General features: G+C 44.7%; 1 protein-coding gene across 1 annotated transcript in view; it reads right to left on the bottom strand.

The window, feature by feature from the left end:
- Window positions 1-26,680, bottom strand: part of TMEM132B (transmembrane protein 132B) — a 380,819-nt gene that overhangs the window by 11,863 nt on the left and 342,276 nt on the right. The window contains exon 6 of the mRNA XM_035099220.2: window positions 2,007-2,212. Coding sequence (XP_034955111.1) covers window positions 2,007-2,212 — 206 coding nt within the window. The remainder of the gene's footprint in view (window positions 1-2,006; window positions 2,213-26,680) is intronic.

Below are 26,680 nucleotides of genomic sequence, written 5' to 3'. Positions count from 1 at the left end.
CCCTCAGAGCAGGGGTGTCAAACTCAAATTCATCGGGGGCCGCATCAGCAGTTTGGTCACCCTCAAAGGGCCGGTTGTATCTGTAGGACTATGTGTCCACTCTTTATTATCATAAATTATTGTCACTGCATTCAATTATTACTGTTTTTGTAATAATGTAAGTAATAACTAGCTCTGAAAGCAGAAACATAGTCAGAATAATGGCAAGTAGATATTCAAATGTACAATTATTGTACAATTTATTGAAAAATTATTTTTGGTAACTGCACTGGGTGGTGGAGGCTCGCTAGGGTTTCATGCAGGACCTTTGCAAAGCTACTAGTACCTGGAGATGCTGGGGTCCTTCTGCATGCAGGACAGATGTTCTGCCAGTGAGCCACCACCCTTCACCAAAGGGACTGGCTGAGGTTGACTCACTGAAGCTGCTCTCCTGGTTTCAGGGTTTAAGGGCCAGAAGTATAAAGCAGCATCCTATGTTTCTGAGGAGAGGGAGAGGGAGGGGAGGGGAGGGAGGGAGGGAGGAAGGAAGGAAGAAAAGAGGGAGTGGGAGGGAGAGAGGAAGGAAGGAAAGAGGGGAGAGAAAGAAGAGTAGGAAATAAGGAAGGGAATAAAGAAGGAAAGAAAAAGAAAGAGGGGGAGAAGATGGAAAGGGAGAAATAAGGAAGGAAGTAGAGGGAAAGAAAGAATAAGAATGAGGGAGAGGAAGAAAGATGGGAAGGACAGAAGGAAGAAAGGAAGGAAGTAAGGAAGAAAGAAAGAAAGAAAAGAGGGAGCAGGAGGGAGAGAGGAAGGAAAGAGGTGAGAGAAATAAGAGTAGGAAAGAAGGAATAAAGAAGGAAAGAAAAAGAAAGAGGGAGAGAAGACAGAGATAAAGAAGGAAGGAAGGAGAGGGAAAGAAAGAATAAGAACGAGAGAGAGGAAGAAAGAAAGGGAAGGGGGGGTCGCCGCCTTGATTCAGCGCCAGAAAAGAGCGCGAAGGGACCCAGGGGCAAAAAGCATTTCCCGTGCAGCGTGAGGTAGCGGGTGTCCGTTTTAGGAGAAGTGTGTAAAGCCTCAGAGTTGCATGTTCATGAGACTGAGCCGTGGCAGGAGGAGGAGGAGGTGAGGCAAGAGGAGGAGGAGGAGGTGGCGGCTTGCCGGGTCGGTGCCCGGCAGCGCCGTGCGGAGAGTCCCGAGCCTCTGGGTGCTTTGTCTGTGCTTCAGCAGCAGCAGCAGCCGTTTCCAGGCGCCAAGCTGTGGCAGGAGGAGGATTCAAAGTGCTACAGAGCACTGCTGCGTCGCAGAGGCTCGGGACTCGCCGTGCGGCGCTGCTCTGGCCGCCTTTCTACCCCCCCCCCCCCCCCCGGCCCCAGCTGTTTGTCGGCGCTTTGTCGGCGCGGCGCTTCAGCAGCAAGGTCCCGCTGCTGGGTCCCGCTGGCTGGGGCGCTCGGCGGGCCACATGACAAGGTCTGGCGGGCCGGATTTGGCCCCCGGGCCTTGTGTTTGACACCCATGCCTCAGAGCATTTGTGAGTTTCACATGCCCCGCTATTACTAATCTGCATGCGCCATTTGTGTGAACTGATTTTTTTTTAAAAAAACCCTCTCTGCAATAAAGCAAGTTGGATGAGACTGCACCAAAAAAGCATTGCAAAACACCACCAAAAAAAGCATTGCACTGTAATTGTAGGTTCAATGGCATCAATATTGCCTTGTTATTTTATCAGTACATACAGTTGTAGTGCTAAACAAACATGGGGCAGGGATTTTTCTTTTAAAATCTGCAAGGAAACGGAATGAGACAGATTAGTTCATGCCCATGTAGAAATGGAATGAAGTAGACTATAATGAAACCATCCATCCCTACCTAGGGAGAGTCTTGCCTAGAGGGTCACATTTGTCCAGCTTACCAGTGGTCAGCCACTCCTGTCCTAGCATGCAATCCCCATTTACTTGAATGGGGATGCTGAACTACATGGCTTGTCTGTGTTGCTCTCAAGAGCCATTTTTAAGGCACGGTGCTGGTACCTTTTGTTGGAGGTGACGGGGATCCTCCAGCCTTTGATCTGACTCAGTTCTGTGTCGGAGATCTCTATTTGAAGAGGAAGTCGTGGAACCCAGACGGTGACTTCTAGCTGGGTGGTAAAATGCTGGTACGTGAAGTTCACAATGGTGTCCACTTTGCTTTTCATTTCCTTCCCATTCACAAAGATGGCATCACAGTTGTCTGAAACCTTCAAAAACATCAAACAAGCAAAGTCCATTAATCACTACAAATGGAAATAGAGCTGGCTTTGGGTTTCTAAAGACCCTTCTGCAAGATACAAGCTGTGGGCTTCCACCAAGCAAAGTAACCTAACATTTCTCCAACAAAGTTGACTAGCTTTTCTCTTGCCTCATGTCCATAGTTGTTAATCTACTGTCCTTGCTAGTCTCGCTGTTACCAGGAGAGTGAATGGATTCACATCTAGGGCTTGGTTTGGTGGGTACATTAAAGCAGGTAGCTACTCAACTTTGTGAACTAATCTATGAAAATGGTTTCCAAGCTGTGATCCAAGGTACCATGGCTTTTCTCAGATCAGGGATCCTTGATGAGGCACTCACTGGTTGCAAAGAACCTTCCTGATAGGCCCCTTGTCTACCATTGATGAACTTTACCTCTAATGTACAGCCACAGGAGCGTATAAGGTAAGAGTTGAGGAAGTCTGTGGCTCTCCAGATGTTGTTATAGATTCCAGTTACCATCAATCCCAGCCAGTATGGCCAACGGTCAGGAATGATGGAAGTTACAGTCCAACAACATCTGGAGAACCACAGGTTCCCCATTCCTGGTCTAGGCCATATAATCTCCTAGGGCTGCAAACTACAGATGAAGATACTATAAGGAAGGAGTAGCCAGTCCAGATGTTGTTGAGTTAAAACCCATTGCCAGTATCCCTGATCATTGGCCTTGCTGGCTGAGGCTTCTGGGAGTTGCTGTCCACAAAATCTGGAGGAGACCAGATTGGCCCTGTGGAGTGTACTCCAGCTTACACTCTACCCTCATGTGGGACAATGATGAGGTCCGATGGGCCTGCAGTGACTATGCACCTAAAAGTATGCCTCCAAATCATATACATTGTGCTGGAGTTTTCTGGCAGATGGATCAATGTGGAATGAGTACCCCAGAGCTAGAACATGTTCTATCATACCAGCACCACGATGGTGTTCAAAATAAATTTATTGAATTTATTGCCACAAGATGTGGGGGTGATCCCACTACTTTAGAAGATAGTGCCCCTCCAATGTTGTTGGACCCCATTTTCCATCTGCCAGGCAACCTGGCTAATGGTCAGGGATGATTGGATCTATAGTTTCACACCACCTGGAAGGCACCATGTTGGCTACCAATGGCCTATGCGGCTATATGAAGTTATAAATTCATGGACTTCATCTTCCATAAGTACATGTAGGGTGACTACAAACTGAGCTGACTTTGTGCAGCCTCCATTTTGAGCTGTACCAAATAACAGCTGCTGATTAATAACAGAATTGGGATGTTGTGCTCACGCCCTGTTTGTAGGCTTCTCAGAAGCACCTGGTGGATCACTGTGGAAAGCAGAATGCCAGACTAGATGGACCTTTGGTCTGATCCAGCAGGACTATTCTTATGTTTTTATGCTTATTTTGGAAACCATGGCTATTGTGCTGCTTGGATCAGGGGTTACCAATGTAGTGCCTTCCAGATGTCTTGGACTACAACTCCAGCTAGTATGGCCATTGATCAGTAATGGTGGGGGTTGTGATACACGACACCTGTAGAGGACCATGTTGGTCACCCCTGGTTTGGATTATCTTCTTAGGGGCAATTTTGCTGTTCTCCATAGAAAATGACCAGAAGAACAGCAATCTCTTAGTGGTGTTAGGAAATCACACTGCCAGCCTTTCTAGCAGAAACACAGCAATCTACCGGTATAAGAATTTCAAAGTTGACAAGGATCAAGTGTTGCATTTGCAGCTTACTTAAAGGAAGAGGCATATGCTGGAGAGGAGGAAGATGAACATTCTGAGAATCATAAAACAAAACCATTCATCTCTCTTTAAAAAAAATATAAGGGCAGTAAAAAAATTGGTGCCAGACAACGGTCCTTTAATAAGTCATAATGCATTCTCTAAAACTGGGAGTGTAAAGCATAATTGTCTGGAATCCCCAAACCATAACTCCATTCATATATGTCCAGGGAGGAAAATGGAGCCTCCAGACCTGGCGTGCGATTCCTTGAATTGTATTCATTAAAAGCTGGATTTATTGTGAACCTGTTTGTTTCTTTATGCATTTCTTTATGTGTTTTTATTTAATTGAAATATTTTTAACCCATCCATCATTTATACAGATGTACAAAAGGCATGAAATAGAATTAATTGCACCAAAACAATAACAATGTGTTTTCTGCTAGGTTTGCTTTGAATTTGCAATTTTTCACTTTACTTACTAGAAAATGAATGATCAGAATCTCTTTTTGTTCTTTTAAAAAATCCTCTCATTTAGCACAGGTTGGGTATAAGCAACCCTAACGGAACCCTAACAGAAAGTAAGGAAAAATACACTTTGTGGCTCCCCACTAAACATCAATGCTTTCCCCCTTCCTCATGTTCATTCTCTCTCTCTTCTCTTTCTTGCATGAGGATGTAGTGAAGAATCAAAAGCTGTCATTGGGCATATGAAGCAACTGTAAATAAATAACCTTTTTTACTTTACCAATGGGATGCAGGTATGTTTTATTTTTACTTTTTAAGCAATGCAAGTGATGTGTAACCGAGACAGAACGAATGGTGCAACTGGGTAACTCCAGGCAGCTCCAGCTTCCAAAATGTTTAACTGATACATATAAGCCAATCATATATATATATATATATATATATATATATATATATATATATATATGAAAGTACAGGGGCAGCAAACCTCGGGACCACAGACATGATCTCCCAACCCAATACTTGTTAGTGGCGCCTGTCCAGGCTCAAGATTATTGGTAGTGGCAGCAACAAATAAAGTATACAAACATCATTGGGAATTTCCATAGCAGCTTTTAGGTCCTCGGCACAAGAGATGCAGCAATATGGTCCACATTGGGTTGGTTATAGGAATTATGGTCCATGGGCTAAAAAGGGGTTGGCTACCCTAATCTAGTAGTTGTCCACTCAGCAAAAGGTTTCCCATTAGCTTACTTTTGCCATTTAAAATTATGGTAGTGGCGACGGCAAAGTGCAGTCGCTTTGCTCTGAAGTAGCTAATTCTCCCTTTTGCTGAGGCCACAATTAATATTAAGCAATGAAAATCTCACACAACAGCAAGTCCTGGAAGGCATTCAGAGTCCTTCTCAATGGGATGGTGTCTGACTTGATGCCTGCAGGCCACGCAGTTAAACCTCTAGAATTATTTACAAATTCAAGAACGGATGGGGAAATGACTCGTTTGTTCCATTTTTCTGTCCACATCATCACAATGATGTGGCAATTTTGCGTTCTAACCAGCCAGAGATGCTGCTTTCTTTATCCTCCATTTCACCACCTCAGTTTTCTATCTCCCTCCACCATCACTAACCCAACACTCAATGTTCTGTGGCCACACAGCATGCTCAGTCCTCAGTAGAGCTGTGTGCGTGCATATCTTCAATGCCTTCACCAAGAAAATGTGCACCCTGGGCACTTCTTTTGCAATTACATAAAATGCACATTTCTGTGTGCACCCTTTTGGGCATCGGAAAGCCATGGCAAAATCCAGAGAAATGTACAATTCAGCTGGGTGTTGCAGTCCAACCCACAGTGAGTTTGGGAGCATCAGAGTGGGTTGGTTCACTGTAAAAGGAGGACCAAATTAATTTATCCCCATCCTGTACTGATATGTTCTTTAAGGTGTGAGATGAAAGAAAAGGCAATCATTCAAACACCCACTGTGGAAACTGGCCATGTACAGAAGGGGGCAAAGATGGGCAAAAAGGTTGAATGAGGAGAAAGGAGGGGAGAGGAGGGATTTTTGCATGGTCCATTGATGGGGGAGCTATGTGAGTTGGAATCTCCCAGCTGCAGGCTGCTAATATACTGCAATGTTTCATTGCTTGCATGAATCATTGCCTTGTTGACCCATTGTTGTAATGGAAATGCAAGATAAGTCAGCCATGAGTTATGTTTTATGGAACCAAAGCAAAGCTACTGACAGCTTTTGAGATTTTCAGAGCTCTGAAAAATGCATTTCCCTTTCCCAGCAATTTCTCTCCTAGCCCTGCAAAACCACTTGTGAAAATATTCATTTCTTCATTTACATTGCCTTCATTTATTCTCAGCCATGTCATCACAGAACCCATGGTGATTGACTAGGTATCTTTGTGACATCACACCATTCAGTACAGGATCCCTGATTGACAGCGATCACATAGGTGATGAACCCAGACAGAAGAAGGAAGAGGAAATAATGAGAAAGCTATAGTGCTGAATAGGATCACCAAAACGAGAATATTCACACACATTTTCCCCCATTAAAAGATTTTGCTCGCTTTTGTTTGGAAAATTTAAACTGATAATTATTCCACGCAGCTCCAGCCTTTTACTGGGCTCTTAAGCTAGCGTGGCGGCAGCAGCATTAACGCTGACTGGATTTTTAATTATTTTAATTAACTGGATGTAATCATCAAAAACCTTTACACAAGCTGCGCAGGATGTAAAATATTCTTTAAAGAAATACTGACAAAACCAAACATTAAAAACAAGTTAACCTAAGATTTACCACAATTCAAATAAAATCAGGTGTTTTAAAAATATACATAGTAAAAGAAAAGTACATGTCTGGGAAGGCTTGTCTGAACAAAAATGCCTTTAGGAGGCACAAAAAACAATACAGTGAAGATGCCTGCCTAATATCAATGGGCAGGGAGTTCCAGAGAGTAGGAGCTGCTACACTGAAGGGTTGTTTCCTTGCAAGTAGGGCTGTAAGGATCTGTCAACGTTGGTTCTCTTATTTTCTCTTTCTTTCTAACTTAAATTCCGGCATTCCTGCAGCAATTTGCAGCAGTTTGTGTGTGTATTTAAAATCTTCATCAAATTTCTTCAGCTCGTTAGTGTATTTTTCTCCTAATGAACATATTTTTGTAAGCACTTTATCACAATATATTGCACCTTTGTATGTTATTTTCACTAATATGTTCAATTTTACACACATTTTCAGCTTCTGTTAACATTGGTTAGACAACTGCATTGCTAAAGTTGAAGAACTGCAAATTTTTAAGAATAGCTTCAGAAAGCACAAATTTGACAGATTTGATATTAAATGCAAATTGCAGTGCTTTTTCTTTAAAGAAAATGTTTAGGGGTACTCTCATTTTCCTACTCATATTGAAATAGAAGCCCCTCAATGAGGCCAAACTTAGATTCACAAAAGGTTTAGGGGTATGTGTACCCCTGCATCCCCCCCAAAAAAAAACCACTGACAAATTGAATCTAATTTCTCCTCTCACCCCTACTTACAAGCATGGAACAAATGTTGGATGGCACTGAATGGGACTCCCCTTTTGAAACTTCCGTCTAAAAGTGATCCTGATTAACTTAAGGACTAACATGGAAGCAGATACTAATGCAGAACTTAGACCTGTTTGATATCAGCCCATCCTAGAATATCAATTTCCCTCCTTAAGTGTTGAGATAAGGTCTCAACACTTATCTCTCCCAGTTTGAGCTTTCTTAATTATCCCAGACTCATCTGAATTTGAACGGAGCTCCCTCGGTGCAGGCTTTTTGATCTACCATATCAGCCACTCATCCTATTTATGGCCTTCATTAAGGCGATTAAAGATTCCCCAAGATGTTCATGACACAGTACACAGAAAGGGACATGGGGTTTGCTGAATCCAATCTCATTTGCAAATGTGCAACAATGGCAAAGTCCATCGTTCAGCTCCCTTCTTCAGATACCAGTTGCTGGAGATCATGGGAAGGGAGATGGCTCTTGTGCTCAAATCCTGCTTGTGGGTTGGCCCTGTAGGAACAGGATGCTGGACTAGATCCATTGGCCTGATCCAACAAGCTCTTCTAATGTTCTTATCCTCCACAACAGAGGAGGTGGACCTGTGTCTATGCCCAGATGTTGTTGGATTCCAACTCCCATCAGTCACAGACACCAGGGCCAATAGTCAGGGATGAGGCCCAAGGATGGAGGTGGAGAGGGCCTTGAGATTCAGAAGGGCTTGGCCAAAGCTGCAGCCCTAATACCATGGGGTGTGCATGTTAAGGCTAAATTGTAGATCATGCTTGGGAATATTTATGAAAACTTACATACTTGTACCTATGTACCTATTGTTCAGTTCAGTCTTCAGTCAGGCACAATGCCTCTCATGTACTAAGCATAACTGTGTTCTTAAAGAAAAAAGAAAAAGCAGTGCAATTTTAAGAATATATGAAGAGACCTGCTAGATAAGGCTAAAGCAGGTTTCCTCAACCTCAGCCCTCCAGATGTTTTTGGCCTACAACTCCCATGATCCCTAGCTAGCAGGACCAGTGGTCAGGGATGGTGGGAATTGTAGTCTCAAAACATCTGGAAGGCCGAGGTTGAGGAAGCCTGGGCTAAAGGCTAAATTAGCCCAGCATCCTGTTCTCACAGTGGCCGGCCAGATGAGACTGCAAAATCCAGAGAAGTTTGAATTTCAAAAGATGGCTGAATTTTTGTTCATGTTTCAGAAAGTGTGAATTAGGTGAGCTTGCCTTTAAATGTGAATTTAATTAATTTAATGCATCCCCTCCGTCCTCATTTATTTATTTATTAAAGATTTTTTTTTATTAAAGATATCTTGAATTACAAAGGTGTGTGCAGTGTCACTCATATTTTAACATGTATCATTTTTGCAAATCAGTTTCATTTGTTAAGACACTAAGAAGAAAGAGGGAAAACGAGGTAGATAGGGGATGGGAGGGTGGGGGGGTGAGAGTAGGTGACGATGTTTCGGTTTTGCTTAATATATGTAGGGCTTGGTGTCAGCTTTGTTTGTGTTGGTACTCCTTTATTCGCTTGTGTTCTTTTGATGGTGAGAGAGATTTGGGTTGGCCAAGGGTGTAGTTGTTCATTTGTGATTGGCTATGATTGTCTTTGTTTTCATGTATGAATGGGGTGGGTGGGTATTTTTGGGTCAGGTTAGCCATACTGATTTGTATGCTGGTGATAAAGTTTTGTCATTATCTTGTTGGGCTGCGTGTGTGATAAAGGGGGACCATACCAGGGTGAAGGCATCCTCTTCTATTTGTCCCCGTGCCAGTTTCTGCTTGTTGGTTAGTTTTTCTAGTAAGGCTGTTTCCCATACTACTTGGTACCATTGGTCCGTGCCTACTCCTGACAGGTCTCTCCAATGCTTGGTTATGACATTCCTGGTTGCTGAAAGTAAGTGGGTTATTAGGTCTTTGTGGTCTAAATGGGCATTATTATCTTGAAAGATGTTTAGTAGGGCCAATACTGGGGTAATTTCTATTACTTGTCTGGTTATTTTACATATTTCTCGTATGGTTGTTGCCCAGAATAATTGAATTTTGGGGCATTCCCACCACATGTGAAGGTATGTACCTGCAGAAGTGCACCCTCTTCAGCATTTTGGTGAGGTTCCTGGGCGTATTAGTGCTAGCTTTCTTGGTGTTAGGTACCACCTGTAGGTGAGTTTTAGGGTGAGTTCTTTTCTTCTCATTGATATAGATTTAAAGGGGGGGTTAGACCACATTCTGGTCCATTGGGTAGGGTTGATTTCATATCATATCCTATGTCATCCTCCCATTTTCTTTTTATTGTGTCTAGGGGGTTGGTGGGATTTTGGAGTAGTATTTTGTATACTGCAGATACCATTCCTTTGCCATGTCCTTTTGTCATTAGGAGGAGGTTTTCGAAAGCTGCCAGGGGTCTAGTTGTTGCTGATTTTACTGTTGGGGTTTTTTTTAGAAAGGCATGTAATTGATGTTGTGCTAACCAGGGCATTGGGATGTCTTCTAGTTTGTCCTGTATGTCTTGTGTTGACAAAGGTTTGTTGTTTTTATAGAAGTCTATTAGGAGGTGTAAACCTTTGGTTTGCCAGGTTTTTATCTGGAGATTTTGTGCTGCATGATGGAATAATGGGTGGTATGCCAGGGGGATTAGTGGGGATGGAGTTGGGAAAAGTTTGCTTATTTCTGCTTTCCATGCTTTAAACATGGTTTGTGTGTATCTGTTGAGTGTTGTGGGAATCTTCCTTAGTTTGTTTGGGAGGAATGGGTATGCTGTGGTGCAGATATTTTCAATTGAGTCCCTCATTTATGAATATTTAGAGTGCTCAGACATTCAAAGTCCTGCCCAAAATGCTTTTCTTTTCTTTTTAAGAAGAATAAAATGAAGTTTAGTGTTATCAATTTGTGAATGTTCACAGTTTCAAAGATTGGACATAACTAAGGCTGTGTCCCAAGAAATGAGTCACTAACTTCTTTAGACTTTTTTTACCAGCTTTCAGGTTAAAGCCTCAGAAATCTATATTAATAGATTATGCAGTTCAAAGGAACACAGGCGTTGATCTCTTCCACCACCTGCGATCCCCAACTGTGCCAACCCTTGTTCAACTGTACAAAAGTTGACAGGCATTCTATAGCTGTAAGAACTGAAATTATAAAGGTGAATATAATGATATATTTTTTCATTGTTCCAATATTTTTTGATAAGTACTATAAAAAGGGCGGGGGGGGAGCAATGAATATGTTTAAAGTGAACTTGAACTTGAAGATTTCAATAGTGAATTCACAGCATTTTAAGAATAGATGTTGGTGTTGGAACCTGTGTTTTGTCTGTGTTTGGGAACCACAAGTCAGTATCATTACTGTTGTTATTAAGAAGGGCACTCGTTTTTTATTAAGAAGAGCACTTGTTAGCTACACCCACCACATAATACAAGGTTTTGTGTTTAGAGTATTATGGTTATAGACAGGGAGGTGACCAACATTCAAAATGGGGCAGCTTTAATGGCAAACTTTGCCAGAAACTCATTATGAACAGAGATCAAGCTCAACCAGCTCTCCCCAACGCAAGTTATATGTGGCCATTGGCTAAGGCTCAGGGATGGTCCAATAGATTTTGGTACCTGAAGCGAACCACAAAATGGTGTGCCCCCTCCCCACCGGGGAAGAGGGGATAGTAAAGATCTACATCAGGAATGAGCGGGGGATAAAGATCTCCATTGGGATCTGCTGCCCTGTGGATCCTGCTGCCTGAAGCAGTTGCCTCACCTTGCCTCATTGGTGAGCCGGCCCTATTGGGGATGATGGGAATTGAAGTCCAACAGTGTTTTGGAGGGTGCTGCAAGGCCTCAATTCTTCCCTGGCATCTGGACTGCTGAAATGGCAGAATCCCAAGGGTTGTGCCCAACTAAGTCCTATGCAGAGTGGACCTATTGAAATTAATACACACAAGTGACCCATCTGCATTAATTTCAATGGGTCTACTTTAGGTAGGAATGGAACCTGAATGCCAACTATGGATAGCAGACACCCTGGAAATTGCAAGTCTTTTTACAGCTGGAATGATCATCATCTGAGGCTCTTATTCGTGTGCCTCCTCTATGAGAGATCCGGAGGGAGGCAACATGAGAACAGGCCTTTTCTGCAGTGGCTCCCCCTGCAGAGGCTGACCTGGCACCTTCATTTCATATTTTTGGGCAGAAGGTGAAAATGTTTCTCTATAAACAGGTCTTTGGCTGATTAACGTTCTGTGACCTTTTAAATGTGTTTGTGGAAGTGGGGTTATTGGTTTGCATTTGCATTTGTTTTATTGTGATATATTTTGTGTTCTCATTTTGTATTTTTCTGTTGTGAACTGAGCTGGGACTTTTGGATGAAGTACAAAAATTAAAAAATGAAGAAAGTGGTGATGTCCCGTGCAATATCTTCCCAAAAACTCATTCTATATTGGAGTGTCCCACTGATGAAAGTTAGAGTTCATTTTTGTGGGAATGAGTGAACTGGTAGAACCCCCCCAAAAAAGGAACTAATGGTGAGCAAAATCATGAGAGGCGTGTTTCCAGCTACCCTACCCGCCTGCCCTTGGAAACTTTGCAAGTGGCTGCAGGAAAGAGACTGTAAATAACATCACTGGGTGGGTGTTTCTCTTCTTCTTCTTCTTTGGTGATCCCTCGTAGCTGAGTAAGATTGTCTTCCATAAACACAGTTTCAACAATGAGTCCGTAAGTGACTGTGGAGGCCAATTCTGGATCCACACATCCTTCCACAGTGGGGACATTGGTTTCCAGGCAGGAGTTGATCACAGTGTGGATTTGCCAAGCGTGCCTTCCTCTTAGCACGTTTCTCCCTTGCGTCCTGAGTTCGGGTGTCTTCAAAGCCCATGGCACCTTTGGGGTGTTTCTAGGAGGGAGGTGAAAAAGTGAAGCTCCCTTGTTCTTTTTGCAATTGGATGCTGCGCGTGCTTATATTCATAGTATCAGCATGTGGTTTTTTGAGTTATTATATTTGCTATTGTTTTGCTATGTTATGAAATTTTTGCTATGCTATTGTTTTGCTATGTTGCAAATTTTTAAAGTGTTTGTTAGAAATGCACCCCTGTTTCTTTATTTTAAGCCACTTTGAGCATGATTTTTGTGTGTGTGGAAAAGCAGCATACAAATAAATTGAGTGAATGAATGAAAGTAATACAGTTATCAATACCTGTTTTGTAGCTGTATCTAGAAAGCTCCCTGGAGATTGAACCTGGGACTATTTGAATGCAAAAGCTGTGAGCCTTTCCCCTGGTCTGGCTCAATGTGGCGGCTAAGAAAGGCCATATATATATGCATGAGAATGTTATTGACTAAAAGAGATGTAATTGATTTCCACGCTATTTTATATTTTCTGTTTTAATCTGCATGGTTTATTTTACTTGTAGTTTGGCACTGCCTAGAGCTAAAGAAATAAAGAAAATGAAACTTACTATCATAAATGTGAGTTCTGAACTGCTTTTTGATCCAGATTCTCTTTCTCAGAACAGCTCACAATAATATTTAAATGCACACCCACCCACCTGCTAAAACACACAAAGGATTAATAAAAATATTGTTAAGAACACTGTGACAATACTGTTTAAAATGGCAGATCCATTCCTGGAGCTCTTAATGATAACTACAACATGGGTCACCAACGCAGTGCCCACAGACATCAGTGAGCCCACCTGCATCTCCTCTGGTGCCTATTGTGGGTCTTCTGAGGACCCACAATGCACAATTGCTCTTCCTGCTCTATCCCTGGGCTCAGCTGCACCTCCACAGCAGCCATTTTGTGTTGTGCCGTACCACAGTTATGCGTTATGCCACACTCTCAGACTGTGAAAGGAACATTTTAAAAATTAAACAAATATCAAGATGATGGGAAGCCTCCAGCATGACAAGCAATTCCCCACTGTGAAACATGTCGTAAACCAGTGATGGAAACAGCCTGCCCAAATTCACCATCAGATTTGGAAGACTTGTTTCACTTTAGACCTATGAACTGTTGTTAATTAAATTTTGGCTGAAAGCCTAAACATACACTTAAAGGTAAAGGTAAAGGGACCCCTGACCATTAGGTCCAGTCGTGACCGACTCTGGGTTTGCGCGCTCATCTCGCATTATTGGCCGAGGGAGCCGGCGTATAGCTTCTAGGTCATGTGGCCAGCATGACAAAGCCGCTTCTGGCAAACCAGAGCAGCACATGGAAACGCCGTTTACCTTCCCGCTATAGCGGTTCGTATTTATCTACTTGCATTTTGACGTGCTTTCGAACTGCTAGGTTGGCAGGAGCTGGGACCAAGCAACGGGAGCTCACCCCGTCACAGGGATTCAAACCGCCGACCTTCTGATCAGCAAGCCCTAGGCGCAGTGGTTTAACCCACACCGCCACCTGGGTCAAAATACACTTACCTGGAAACAAATCCCACTGGACCCAGAGGGTCATATTCTAAGACGGGGTGGGGAGACTGTGGGCCACCAGATGTCTGGGCCTCCAGACTCATCACCCGGCTCCAGCTGCCATGGCCAAGAGTCAAGCATGATGGGAGTTGGAGTTCAGCAAAGTCTGATCCCCGCCACGGCCCCGCCACGGCCCTGAGACTGCTGCAACGCATACCGGTATGCCAATGAGGCAGAGTAACAATGGACTCATGTTTCCCCTGCAGGAATATTACCAACTCCCTAAACAGTGGTGTTTAATCTTAACAAAAACATGAGTGACATTGATGGCAAAGAGCAATGCTTTCCAGCCTTCTATGATGTGCTTTTCCGCTCCGCCCCCCTCCCAAGTTCTTGTTACCTTTCAACCTTGCATTTAAAAGCACTGAACTAAAGGGAAGAACAGCATGGAAGGCATTAACATTTTGGTTTTTAACAATAAAAGACAATTGCAGAAGCTTTGAGGAGGAGGCAATGATCCATGAACGCACAAACGAGAATGTGAAAACCTGCCACATGGAATGAAGAGAGCCCAGCTCAGAGAAGAATTAAACATCGCACCGGCTGTGGGGGGATTTCAATTTCCCATGCAAGGCCTAATGTGCAGGGGTGGTTCTGCTGGGAGGAAGCATGACAGCTGTGGCAGTAGAGCCCTGATGGGAGAGGAGGGTCTGCCCTGACTTGGGGATATACTCAAAGCTGACAGGTCCGACCACTGGCCCACCTAGCTAAGTGCTATCTCCAGGATTTCAGATGAAGGGACATTCCCAGTGTACCTGGAGATGGTAGGGATTGAACCTGGGAACATCTGCATGCCAATGGTCAGGGATGAAGGGGATTGTAGTCCAAAATGTCTGGAAAACTCCCATAGTGTGTTATTTGAAGGCATTCCCTACACAACATTTATCAACAAGCAGTGAACAACCGCTGAGAGGAAGAGAGAAAGAAGCACCTGATGGCTGTTTTGGTAACTGTTGAAAATTAATTGCAAAGACCAGTTTCAACCCTAACCCAACTGAGAACTAAAGAGGATCAAGGGTATTTGCATCCCATTTAGAGTCCACTGTTTATACCAGACTAAGCATTTGATCCTTAAACTTTTTGCAGATTAAGCCTTACTGACAATCGTTAGCTTAAGCAAATATCCGTATGCCTCTTATTTAATGGCTGGCGTCCCAACTGGGATTAAGCATTGTTTATCTAGTGAATCCTCATCAGATGGTGCTGGCTCATTTCTCATTGGTCTTAATTGCAAATCCTGAACCTGTTCCAGGGAATCAGTATTTCATTAGGTGAAACTGGCACATATGTCGGGTCTCGTACTACGTTTTCAATCCCCTCAATCTTATTCCCCACCACCACCACATACAATAGCAATGTCACTGGGAATTAAAGATTCACAGGAGGATTCTAGTAGGGCTATCAATGGATCCAAGGATGTTTAGGTCAAGGGGGGGGACCTGCAGCCCTCCAGATGTTCTTTGATTACAAGTCCCATCATCGCTGCCCTTTGGCCATGCTGATGGGGGCTGGAGTGCAAAAACATCTGGAGGACCATAGGCAGGGCCGTCTTTACCCTTGATTCAAGGGGTGCGGGGCACTCTGGCACCGAATTCTGGGAGGCACCAGATGGCTGGTGGGCTTGCAGCTTCCCTCCCAAGCCTCTGTGGTGATTGCTCTCCTGAGCTGCCCCCCCCTAAAAAAAACTCAACAACTTTGGCCTGTCGTCCTTTGGGGACGATGGGCGGTTTTTTGCACCCTGGCACTGCATATGCTAAAGACGGCCCTGACCATAGGTTCCCCATTGCTGGTTTAAATTACTCCCCATCAATCACGCCAATTGATTACCTCTTCATTAAACTATTCCATATAAACCTAGGTGCATATGACAAAATTAACTGATGTCAGATTTTCTTTAAGTTATTGAACAGATGATTGAGAAGTCAATCAATGGCTGTCAATCTATGATGAAATCCTGGAGATATCAGCTCCAGATTCAGAGAAATATGAAACTGGATAGTGGAATTCTTTCCTGCTGATTGTTCTTTTAACCATTACCCATCACTAGAGAAAAGAAAGAAAAGTGTGAGGCACCTAAAGAAGTGTGGCTGCATAAGGAGCTTACAGATGAGCTGAGATGTAAGAAGGAAATGGATGAAACTGGAGAAATAATGAATAGTCAACAGTTGCAGGGAGATCAGGCAGACCGAAGCAAAGAATGAGCTCAGGCTTGCAAGAGAGATTAAAAATAATTTTTAAAGGTTTCTTCAGCTATGTTCAAAGCAAGACGAAGAGCAATCCTGGAGAAGATGGAGAAATGCTATTGGTGATGGAGAGAAGGCATAAGTGCTCAACACCTACTTTGCCTCTGTCTTCACCTAAAAGGAAAGCAGTGCCCAACCTGGTGAAAGTGAGAGTTGTTTGGAAGTGGAACTGAGAAGTGATGGACTCTCCTTCCTTGGAGGGTTTTAAGCAGAGGTTAGATGCTAAAGTTGAGATTCCTGCATTCCAGGGTATTGGACTAGATGACCCTCGGGGTCATTTCCAACTCTACAATTCTATGATTCAATGAAACTATTCAAACACTATTGAAGGAAAGGGGTTCTGTTGTGCTTGCCTTCTTTTCAAGGTGACCAAATGGTGTTTGTGAAGGTCCTTTCTTGCACTCTGTAAATCATCAGTTTGATGGCCTACATTCTGTAAACTTCCCAGGTGTCCACACCTCCTGACAACTCTATTATGTACAACTTTCTTGCAAGAGCAGCAAGGCAAGGATGCTCTCTACCATTTGCCCAACAGCTGGCCATTGTTATTTTTTCAAAGTAAAAGCTGTAAAAGAAATGAGTGCAGGTTGTTGTTTTTTTTAAGGAAAAAGAAAACGGCCACATTTACAAATGTAACCAATGACCACACTTAGTAGTCCTAGCTTCCCGCACTTCAGTTCAAAACCAGGAGGAGATATCATGAGATAACTCAGCCAGGGAGGATGCAGAGTGCTGAAGAAGTGTTCAATGGAAAGCAGAACACACACTCCATGTGCAGCCACCTCACACCAATAAAGACAGCTCAACCTCAGAGGGCTGAGTGGCAGAACATCTGCTTTTCATGAAGTCCCAGATGCAATCCCTTGTAGGGCTGGGAATAGGTTCCCTGCATGCACCACTGCCGGTCAGCGTAGACCAGGCATGTCAAAACTGCGGCCCTCCAGATGTTTTGGACTACAATTCCCATCTTCCCCAACCACTGATCCTGCTAGCTAGGGATCATGGGAGTTGTAGGCCAAAACATCTGGAGGGCCGCAGGTTTGACATGCCTGGCGTAGACAATGCTAAGCTAGATGGACTGGCAGTCTGATTCCACACAAGGCAGGTTCCTGTGTCCCTCAATCCTACACCCAGGCCTTTTCTTCAGCCAGAGCTCAGCTCCAGCAGCTCTCAGGTGGGTGCCATTGCCATTATAAGAAAACAAAGGAAAAGTTCACGGTGAAAAATAGCACTGCCTACACTCAACAACATTCTGAAAAGCATCCTGTGATTGAGGCAGGGGAATGGAAACTTATGTTGCTCTGGAAAAAGACCTTCCAGAAATGGGAGGGTGGTTTTGGCACAATGCTACTGAGCACCAGCTGTTGGGGATCAAAAGCAGGAGAGAGCTTCATCCCTGAAGTCCTGCAGGTGGGCTTCCCAGAGGCATCTTGCTGGCTACCATGGGAAACAAGATGTTGCCATAGGTAGGCTTTTGGTCTGATCCAGCAGCCAGGATGTTCTTATGCTTCTAGTTCACTGCCAGGAGACACGGTGGCATTCAGTGGCTTAGATGCTCATATAAAGGATTAAACATATTTGCAGAGGAGAAGCCTATAAGCCACAGTAAGTGATGTGATAATCTCCATCATCAGGAGTAAAATTGCTAGGGAGCAAGAGCAGGAGAGAGCTGTTGCCTTCATGTTCCAATCGAGAGCTTCCCAGAGGTATTTGGTTGGTGTCTATAGAGATAAGGACACTGGGCTCTTCTCATTTCCTTGCTTGGAATTAAATCAACCAAAGCTAGCTCCTATTGTTCACAGCGGAGACCACATTTCATTGTTTCTTTTTTGCTCCTGTTTGTTCTGTATTATGATTAGGGAAGGCCTAGGAATTCTTATCCAGCTATAGTACCATTAATCCCTACCCCCAAATGGTTTTTGGACTACTGCAATGTGCTCTACGTGGGGCTACCTTTGAAGGTGACTCGGAAACTACAACTAATCCAGAATGCAGCAGCTAGACTGGTGACTGGGAGCGGCCGCCGAGACCACATAACACCGGTCTTGAAAGATCTACATTGGCCCCCAGTACGTTTCCGAGCACAATTCAAAGTGTTGGTGCTGACCTTTAAAGCCCTAAATGGTCTCGGTTCAGTATACCTGAAGGAGCATCTCCACCTCCATCATTCTGCCCGGACACTGAGGTCCAGCACCGAGGGCCTTCTGGCAGTTCCCTCGTTGCGAGAAGCCAAGTTGCAGTGAACCAGGCAGAGGGCCTTCTCGGTGGTGGCGCCTGCCCTGTGGAACGCCCTCCCAACAGATGTCAAAGAGGAAAACAATTACCAGACTTTTAGAAGACATCTGAAGGCAGCCCTGTTCAGGGAGGCTTTTAATGTTTAATAGATTATTGCGTTTTATTTTTCAACCTTCCATAACCAGATCCCCTCCAGGCGTCTTGGACTACAATTCCGATCATCCAGTGTCGAAGGTCAGGGATGATGGGAGTTGTAATCCAAAATATCTGGCGGGCACCAGGTGGGGGAGGTGGATCTAGAACACAAAAGTGCAGCAAGATGTGTTGGGCTAGGGGCATTGCCACCCCCCAACTCCAGTTCAATGGCTGCTGACTGGCAAGGGACCTCCAGAGCTTCAGACAGACAGGGACTTTTCCTGAATGTACCTGGAGGTGCTGGGAATTGAATATGGCATTTTATGCATGGGGAACATGCTGTCAATTGCTCGAGTTGGACAATCATCTATTGCCTACATGGTGGATGGCATCCATCTGTCTTGAGAGACAATGGAGTGCCTCTCCAGGAGTGAAGCCCAACTGCTGGGAAATCACAGCACCTGCTGTGGCTGCAAAAACAGATAACTACGGTAGTAATTGTTGGCTCCCATGTTATTTTTGCTGCATTAGCAGCTCACTGCAGTGCAAGGGCAGAGCTACCTGCCCCTGCACCCAGAGCGGTGTGGGGGTGGGGCTAGCCCGCCCGCACGGCGAGCTTCCTTAGCCACCTGCTGCCCGTGCAGCGAGCATGGGGGGCACTGCTAGCCACCTGCATGGGGAGTGTCGGTAGCCACCTGCCACCTGCATGACGAGCATCGGAGGGGTGCCGCTAGCCACCCGCAGCAGCATAGTCTCTAGCAGCCCACTGCCCACACAGCAAGCGGGGGGGGTGGCATGGCGATGTCACCCGCCCTCACGGCTGACACCCAGTGTGCACCGCACCCCCCGCACCCGCCTTCCTCCGCCAGTGCCACAGTGACCTCTCTGGGGCGCAAGCTTGGGCAGCGTATATGGAGGCATTGGGCTGCCCAGACAACACTGGTGTGGTCCAAAGGAAAGCACAGCAATATGCTGGGCACCAGCTTGGCTGCAGGAGTTGCTGGAAGGAGGCGTACAAGGCACAGTCCAACCATCTTAGGAACACCGCTCTGGATTTGTCTAGGGTTTATTCCTTAGCTTTTTCTTCTCCTGAAGATGTCCTGCAAGGCAAGAGGTAGAGATTTCCCCCTCTACTGCACATGTCTTCTTGACTCAGTATCTGCCTCATCTTCTCAATCCACTGGGACTTGTCTTCACATACAGGAAACGTCCCTAACTCACTGAGGGTTTGAGACCCATTGGCTTCCCTCACCTAGTTTAGCTGGCCATGCATGGCTGTTCCCAGGGTGTGGCCGCTGTCACAGGCTGGCAGCTTCTAGGAGCCTGTGAGGTGAGACCTGAGTGCAAGGTGGACAAACTCCTCCAGAAGGAGCACAATGTGTCCCCCACCAGAGGTACTAGCCCCCCTAACACACACACACACACACACACACACACACACACACAACATTGCCTCCATAGCATTGTGCTATGTCCAGGTAAATAGCTCAGTTGGTTAGAACATGCTGCTGGTAACATCAAGGTCACAGGTTTGATCTCTGTACTGCACAGCTGCATATCCCTGCCTTGCTGAGGATTGGACTAGATGACCCTCAGGGTCCCTTCCAGCTCTACAATTCTATGCATAGAAATGACCCTATAATGCATAACGTATCATCTCACCGACTGTGTGATCCCTGACTGGGTATGATTGCCCGTGTGATCAAGCTAGGAAGCACCTGCTTACAGGTTCTGGCTTGGGTGGCAGAGACCTCTTTGTAGAAGTGCCAAGGGATAGCTCTAGATTTCTTTTTAAATGCAGTGGATCCGTTCCGTTCGATTCCTAAAACTTTCGAAAACCAAGCTGCGGCTTCCGATTGGCGCAGGCACTCCGGAAACAATAGCTGACAGCCACGTCGGACGTTTGGCTTCCGAAAAATGTTTGAAAACAGGAACACTTCCTTCCAGGTTTTTGGTGTTCGAGAGCTGAATTGTTCATCAACTAAGCCGTTCGAGAACCAGCGTTCCACTGTATAGAATTGGAAATTGAAATTGGAAATTGAAACCTTGGTGCTAGAGTGCAATATAAATCTCTCTCTGTCTCTCTGTCTCTCTGTCTCTCTCTCTCTCTCTGTGTGTGTGTGTGTGTGTATGTGTGTGTAAATGACTCTAAAACATGGATAGGGAACCAGTGGCCTTCTAGAAGTGGCTGGATTTCAACTCCCATCAGCCCCAACCAGGCTGAACAACTGGAGGGAACTAAGTTGGCTACCTAAGCTCTAGAGCAGGCATCCCCAAACTGCGGCCCTCCAGATGTTTTGGCCTACAACTCCCATGATCCCTAGCTAACAGGACCAGTGGTCAGGGATGATGGGGACTGTAGTCCAAAACATCTGGAGGGCCAAAGTTTGGGGATGCCTGCTCTAGAGCTTTAGCTATGAATCCACCCCTCTCTTATCTTGGCTAAAAGTTGCATAGACCATTCAATGAAGTATAGAACATACTGTAATAACCTGCCTTCTACCAGATCAGACTATTTGAATTACAACTCCCATAAACCCCAGCTAGCTTGCCTAATAGCCACAGACAATGGGAGCTGTAGCCCAAAATATCTGGAGGGCACACTGGGAAAGGCAGGTCTGTGCTGGCTGGCAGGAGTTCTCTGGGGTCTTGGGCAAAGAGAGATATTTCCCTTCAGCTGCTACCTGATCCTTCTAACTGGAGATGCAAAGGATTGAACTACCACTGATCTATGACTCTTCTGGCATATACATGTGCATTAATTCTATCTGAGTGGAAACATAACTTTGCATAAATGTTGGCATTTTTTCCTCTCTCTCTCTTTCATCTTGGTGAAAATAGAAGCCACTTGGTTCAGCTATGGAAGATGGATGACACATTGCAGGATGCTGCAGTGTGTGGCTGCGGGGGGGGGGGGTCTTCCTATCCTGCCCCATCCCTGCCTTTTGCAGATTTATTATGTTTTTTAATGTTATCCTCATTACATCAGTCTGAGTCTACTACATAATATGGAAAAACGAGGAGATCAATCACACCTTTTAGGAGGGTTGGGAGCTTAACTCAAATTTTAATTGCTTTTTAACTACCACAGCGGTTTATTTCGCCCCGAGGTGGTAAACCTGCGTCTTGGCTGTGCCACTTACTGTATAACTCCATCAATGGCCTGTAGTTAGGACTGCTATATGGGGTGACCATGTTCAGAAGCAATAAGCCTCTGAATACTAATGACGGAGCAGCAACAGCAGGAGAGGCCAGGGCTTGTGGGCTTCCTGGATTCATCTGACTGGTCAGAAGCAGGATATGGACACTTGGCCTGATGCAATGAGGATCCTATAATTTCAGCAGTGCCTGAGGGCTACTACATTCATGCCCCACTTGCATGCTTCCCGTTGGGGTATCTGAAAGGTCACTGGGAAACAGATGCTCACGGCTCTTATGCTCCCCCTTCAAACTGTAAATGGCAGCTCACATAATTCAATGCTTCTCCATATGGGAGTGGGAACCATGAACAATAAGGACTGGGATGTTAGGGTTGGAGGTGCAGGTGAGCTTCACCGGGCTCAGAAATTAGTTTCAGGAGCTCAACAAAGAGGCCTGTGAATTCTTAGCGTCCTGGATTAAAACCCAAGCTGGAGACATCTCCTCCTTGGAGAAACTGGAGTGGAGGGGGTCGGGTGGGGTGGGGTGGGCAAAAGTGTACATTCACAGGCCACCCTCTTAGCCCAAGTCATGGGAAGACTGTTCCCCTACCCTAAGAGTCTTCCTAGGAGCACTTCTTCAAAAAAGACTTAGAGAGATTTCTCTCTGGTTTTGCTAGGGGGATCTTTTGCAGAGTTCCCATTGGGAAAATGTGGAGAAGAATAAAACCCAATCCCTGCATGGGACAGTAGGATTAAGAGTGTCTCCCATGAGGGACAGGCATTTGACTCAAGCTCTCAGTTTTCCCAGAGGCAGACCCAACAAAACAAAACAAAAGAGGACCTCTGCTTTACAGTAGTTTGCACTGATGAGCTACCGGTACCTGGATCTGGTTCAGCAGTGACTCAAGCTATTACTGACATGGGGGTAAATGGCTCAGCTGATTTCCGGCCTGATCCAAGGGTAATCTCTTCCAGAAAGCTAGCTTTCTAAGTGCAGGGATTGATTTAATATGATTTTTTAAAAAAATAAAATAAAATGGAGATGCATTCAATCGCAATCCTCCCTAAACTGTGCCCAGAGGTGCTACCACCCAGGCATAACTTCACCACCTCGCTGATAACTAGGTCGTAGTGTGAATGCTCTTGCCCCAAAGGAAGCATGTGCTTACATCTTTTCTCATCTGGAAAGCTGGCTTACCAAGTGCAGGGATTTATTTACTTTTTCTTGTATGGAGAAACATTCAGTTAGAACCCTCAAGTTTGAATGGAGAAGCATTCGATTACAACCCCGCCCCGCAACACAAACACACAAACACAGCCCAGCCATAATTTCCCACATCACTGAGAACTGGGTCATAGCATGAACACTCTTGTCCCAAAGGCAGATTGTACTTACACCCTTCATTGGCCTGTTGGCCACAACGGCTCTATTAAACCCTCATGTTTTATGCAAGTTGCAGACATGGTCCCATCGACTAAATTTGAAAGAGGACTAAGATGCTTGGCCTGTTACAATTTGCCCCTTTCCGCCACCCAGTGCTGTTGTTTAACACCCCCGAACCATGACGGCAATATGGATTGGGTCTTAGGTCACCAATTTTTCAATCAGATGGCATTCGATTCCCAGCACGCCTACAGTTCTATCGATTGACCGTGAAGCCTCGTATCCTTTTGGCACCAAATGCATCTTCAAGAAGAGAGATTCCCCTTGGCCTCGCTTTGATACACTTTGCTCTCACCCACAAAGCAGGTGCAGGAGGGTGATCAAATTCTTTTATCCCAGAGGGGTAAGAAACCAGATCTGCCATTAATTCCTTTCCACTGAGTGACTGAGTTTGTTTCTCCCTTTTTACAGACTGGTTGGAAGAGCAGACTGTGGCCAAATGACACTAATAGCCTCATTTAATTTCCAACAGGTATCAATTGTCACGCAAGAGTGCCATATCATTACAAACTGTCCAGACGGCTACATGGGCATACTGTTTGGGTTCCTGTTTTTTCAGTAGGAACAATCATAGCATTGTAGACTCATAGAGCTGGAAGGAACCCCCAAGGATCATCTAGTTCAACCCCCTGCAATGCAGGAATCTCAACTATAGCATCCAGGACAAATGGCCATCCAACCTCTGCTTCAAAAACTCCAAGGAATGAGAGTCTGCTAACTCCTGAGGCAGTCTGTTCCACTGTCAAACAGCAGAAAGCTCTTCCTGGTGTTTAGCTGGAATCTCCTGTCTTGTAACTTGAAGCCATTGGTTTGGGTTCCAGTCCCCAGAGCTTATTCCATATTCCATGTGATGGCTCTTGAGATAGTTCTCTTATCTCCTCTCAGTCTCTTCATCACCAAGCTAAACAGACTCAATTTCCTCAACCGTTCCTCATAAGGCTTGATTTCTGGACCCTTTATCGTCTTGGTTACCCTCTTCTGCACACCTTCCAGCTTGTTAATATGCTTCTTAAACAGTGGCAGCCATAAGTGTGGTCTGACCAAGGCAGAATAGAGTGGTATTATTACCTCCCTTAAGGAGGCGGTTTCTGCATGTGCTGTATAGAGGGAAGTGAGGGGCCGATGGGAAGGTAGCCAGTCTAGGAGAAGGAAAGCTCTGATCCTAAACTTCTGCTGCCTTGTGGGATGTCTTTGGGAGAAGGAAAGGCTAAGGAGTAAACTAATCCAGAGTGGATTAGCCTAAGACTGTTGGGTGGTGCCTTGCATGCCTCTTTCCAGCAACTCCTGCAGCCAAGCTGGTGCCAAGCATATTGCTCTGTTTTCCTTTGGAGCACATCAGTGAGGGCGAGAGAGGGGTCTTATTATCCAGGCAGCCCAGGATCTCCATGCACAGACCCTCCAAGTGTCCCTGTATTCCAGGGACTTCCCTGATTTAGAGAAGCCTTTCTGATTTGATCCTGGAATGTCCCACTTTTCCTTAGGATGTCCTTTCTTTCATTGGAGAAATGTTGGAGGGCGTGGTAGAATGTCCCTATTTTCACTGGGGGTATCTTGGAGGGTATGGATTTATCTGACCCCCAAGCCGTCTGAAGGCAATTCTGTATAGGGAAGTTTATTATGTTTTTATATACTGTATGTTGGGAGCTGCCCAGAGTGACTGGGGCAACCCAGTAAGATGTGTGGGTATAAATAGTAAAATTGTCATTATAGAATTGCACGTCCCTATTTTCATCAGAGAAATGTTGGAGGGTATGCATACACACTGCCCAGGCTTGTGCTCCAGGGGGGTCACTTTGCTGCCACTAATGCAACCATTTAGCTTCACCCCTACAAGCGCACTCCATTGTCTCCTGTGGCAGACGGATGCCAACATTTATTTCCCTTGATCTGGACACTACACTTCTGTTGACGCAGCCTAGAATAGCATTAGCCTTTTTTTGCTGCTGCATCACACTGTTGACTCATGTTTAGCTTGTGGTCCATCAAGACCCCTAGATCCTTTTCACATGTACTACTGGCAAGCCAGGAGTTCCCCATCTTATTTTTGTGCAACTGCTTCTTCCTGCCTAAGTGCAGAACCTTACAGTTGTCCCTATTGAAATTCATTTTGCTAGTTTGGGCCCAGTTCTCCAGTATGTTAAGGCCATCTTGAATCCCAGTTCCATCTTTTGCCATCTATATGGTTATATGGCAAGTTTTGTCTCTCTATATATAATGAGGGGTTCTGAGCTTACCACATACACATTTGGAGCTTCCATTCCCAGAAGCAACTCCCAAGTCCATCAAAAAGTGTGCCTCCCAACATGTTTCTATGTCTTAATGTTTAATGTTTTTAATAACATCTGTAAGCCATGTTTCGTTTCATTTTTAAGAGACAAATAAATTGTTGTAAAATTACCACCATGAAATCAAGGTATAACCCAACATTCCCCAATCCCTTTTCAAACTGAAAGTGCTCTCTTGAGAACTTTTGATTCAGGCTGTGTACACACCGTAACTTTAAAGCACATTTGAAACACATTATTTCCCTCAGATGATTGGGAGGCTTCCAACAAAATATTAAAATACAAAAATACAAGATAATTCTGGGCACTTTAGTTTACCCCTCAGAGAGTTACAATTCCCAGCAGCTCTTAACAAAGTACAGTGTCCAGAGTTCTTTGAGGGAAAGAATGTTCTTTGGAACTCCTTGCCTAATGATATCACTGCATTACTTTTTAGCACCTGCTGAAAACATTTTTACTCATACATTGGAGGAGCTTTAGTTTGTTTTAGTCTATTTTATTGCAGTTTTAACCTGTATATTTGAAATAAATTGTAAATAAATAAATTGTAAATTTTTTAGTGGTCTTTTTATTGTTTTATCACATTTCTAAACCACTTTTGAGGCTTTTTTCTACAATCAAGCAGTATATGGATTTTGCTGTTGTTTAGTCGTTTAGTCGTGTCTGACTCTTCGTGACCCCATGGACCAGAGCACACTAGGCACTCCTGTCTTCCACTGCCTCCTGCAGTTTGGTCAAACTCATGTTCATAGCTTCGAGAACACTGTCCAACCATCTCGTCCTCTGTCGTCCCCTTCTCCTTGTGCCCTCATTCTTTCCCAACATCAGGGTCTTTTCCAGGGAGTCTTCTCTTCTCATGAGGTGGCTAAAGTATTGGAGCCTCAGCTTTAGGATCTGTCCTTCCAGTGAGCACTCAGGGCTGATTTCCTTCAGAATGGATAGGTTTGATCTTCTTGAAGTCCATGGGACTCTCAAGAGTCTCCTCCAGCACCATAATTCAAAAGCATCCATTCTTCGGTGATCAGCCTTCTTTATGGTCCAGCTCTCACTTCCATACATCAGTACTGGGAAGACCATAGCTTTAAATATATGGACCTTTGTTGGCAAGGTGATGTCTCTGCTTGAATTTTATGAAATGAATAAATCATACTTAATAAATCATACTTAATAGGTTTTGTGTGTAGTTAGCCCCTGCACTCATTTTTAGCCTGACTTGAGCTGTGTTCTCTCTGGGCCTGCCTGACTGCTGGGTTTTAAGG

The sequence above is a fragment of the Zootoca vivipara genome, chromosome 17 (assembly GCF_963506605.1).
Source record: "Zootoca vivipara chromosome 17, rZooViv1.1, whole genome shotgun sequence".
NCBI classification, from domain to species: Eukaryota; Metazoa; Chordata; class Lepidosauria; order Squamata; family Lacertidae; genus Zootoca; species Zootoca vivipara.
The sequence above is the reverse complement of the archived record's forward strand: the minus strand, read 5'-3'. Positions and strand labels throughout refer to the sequence as shown.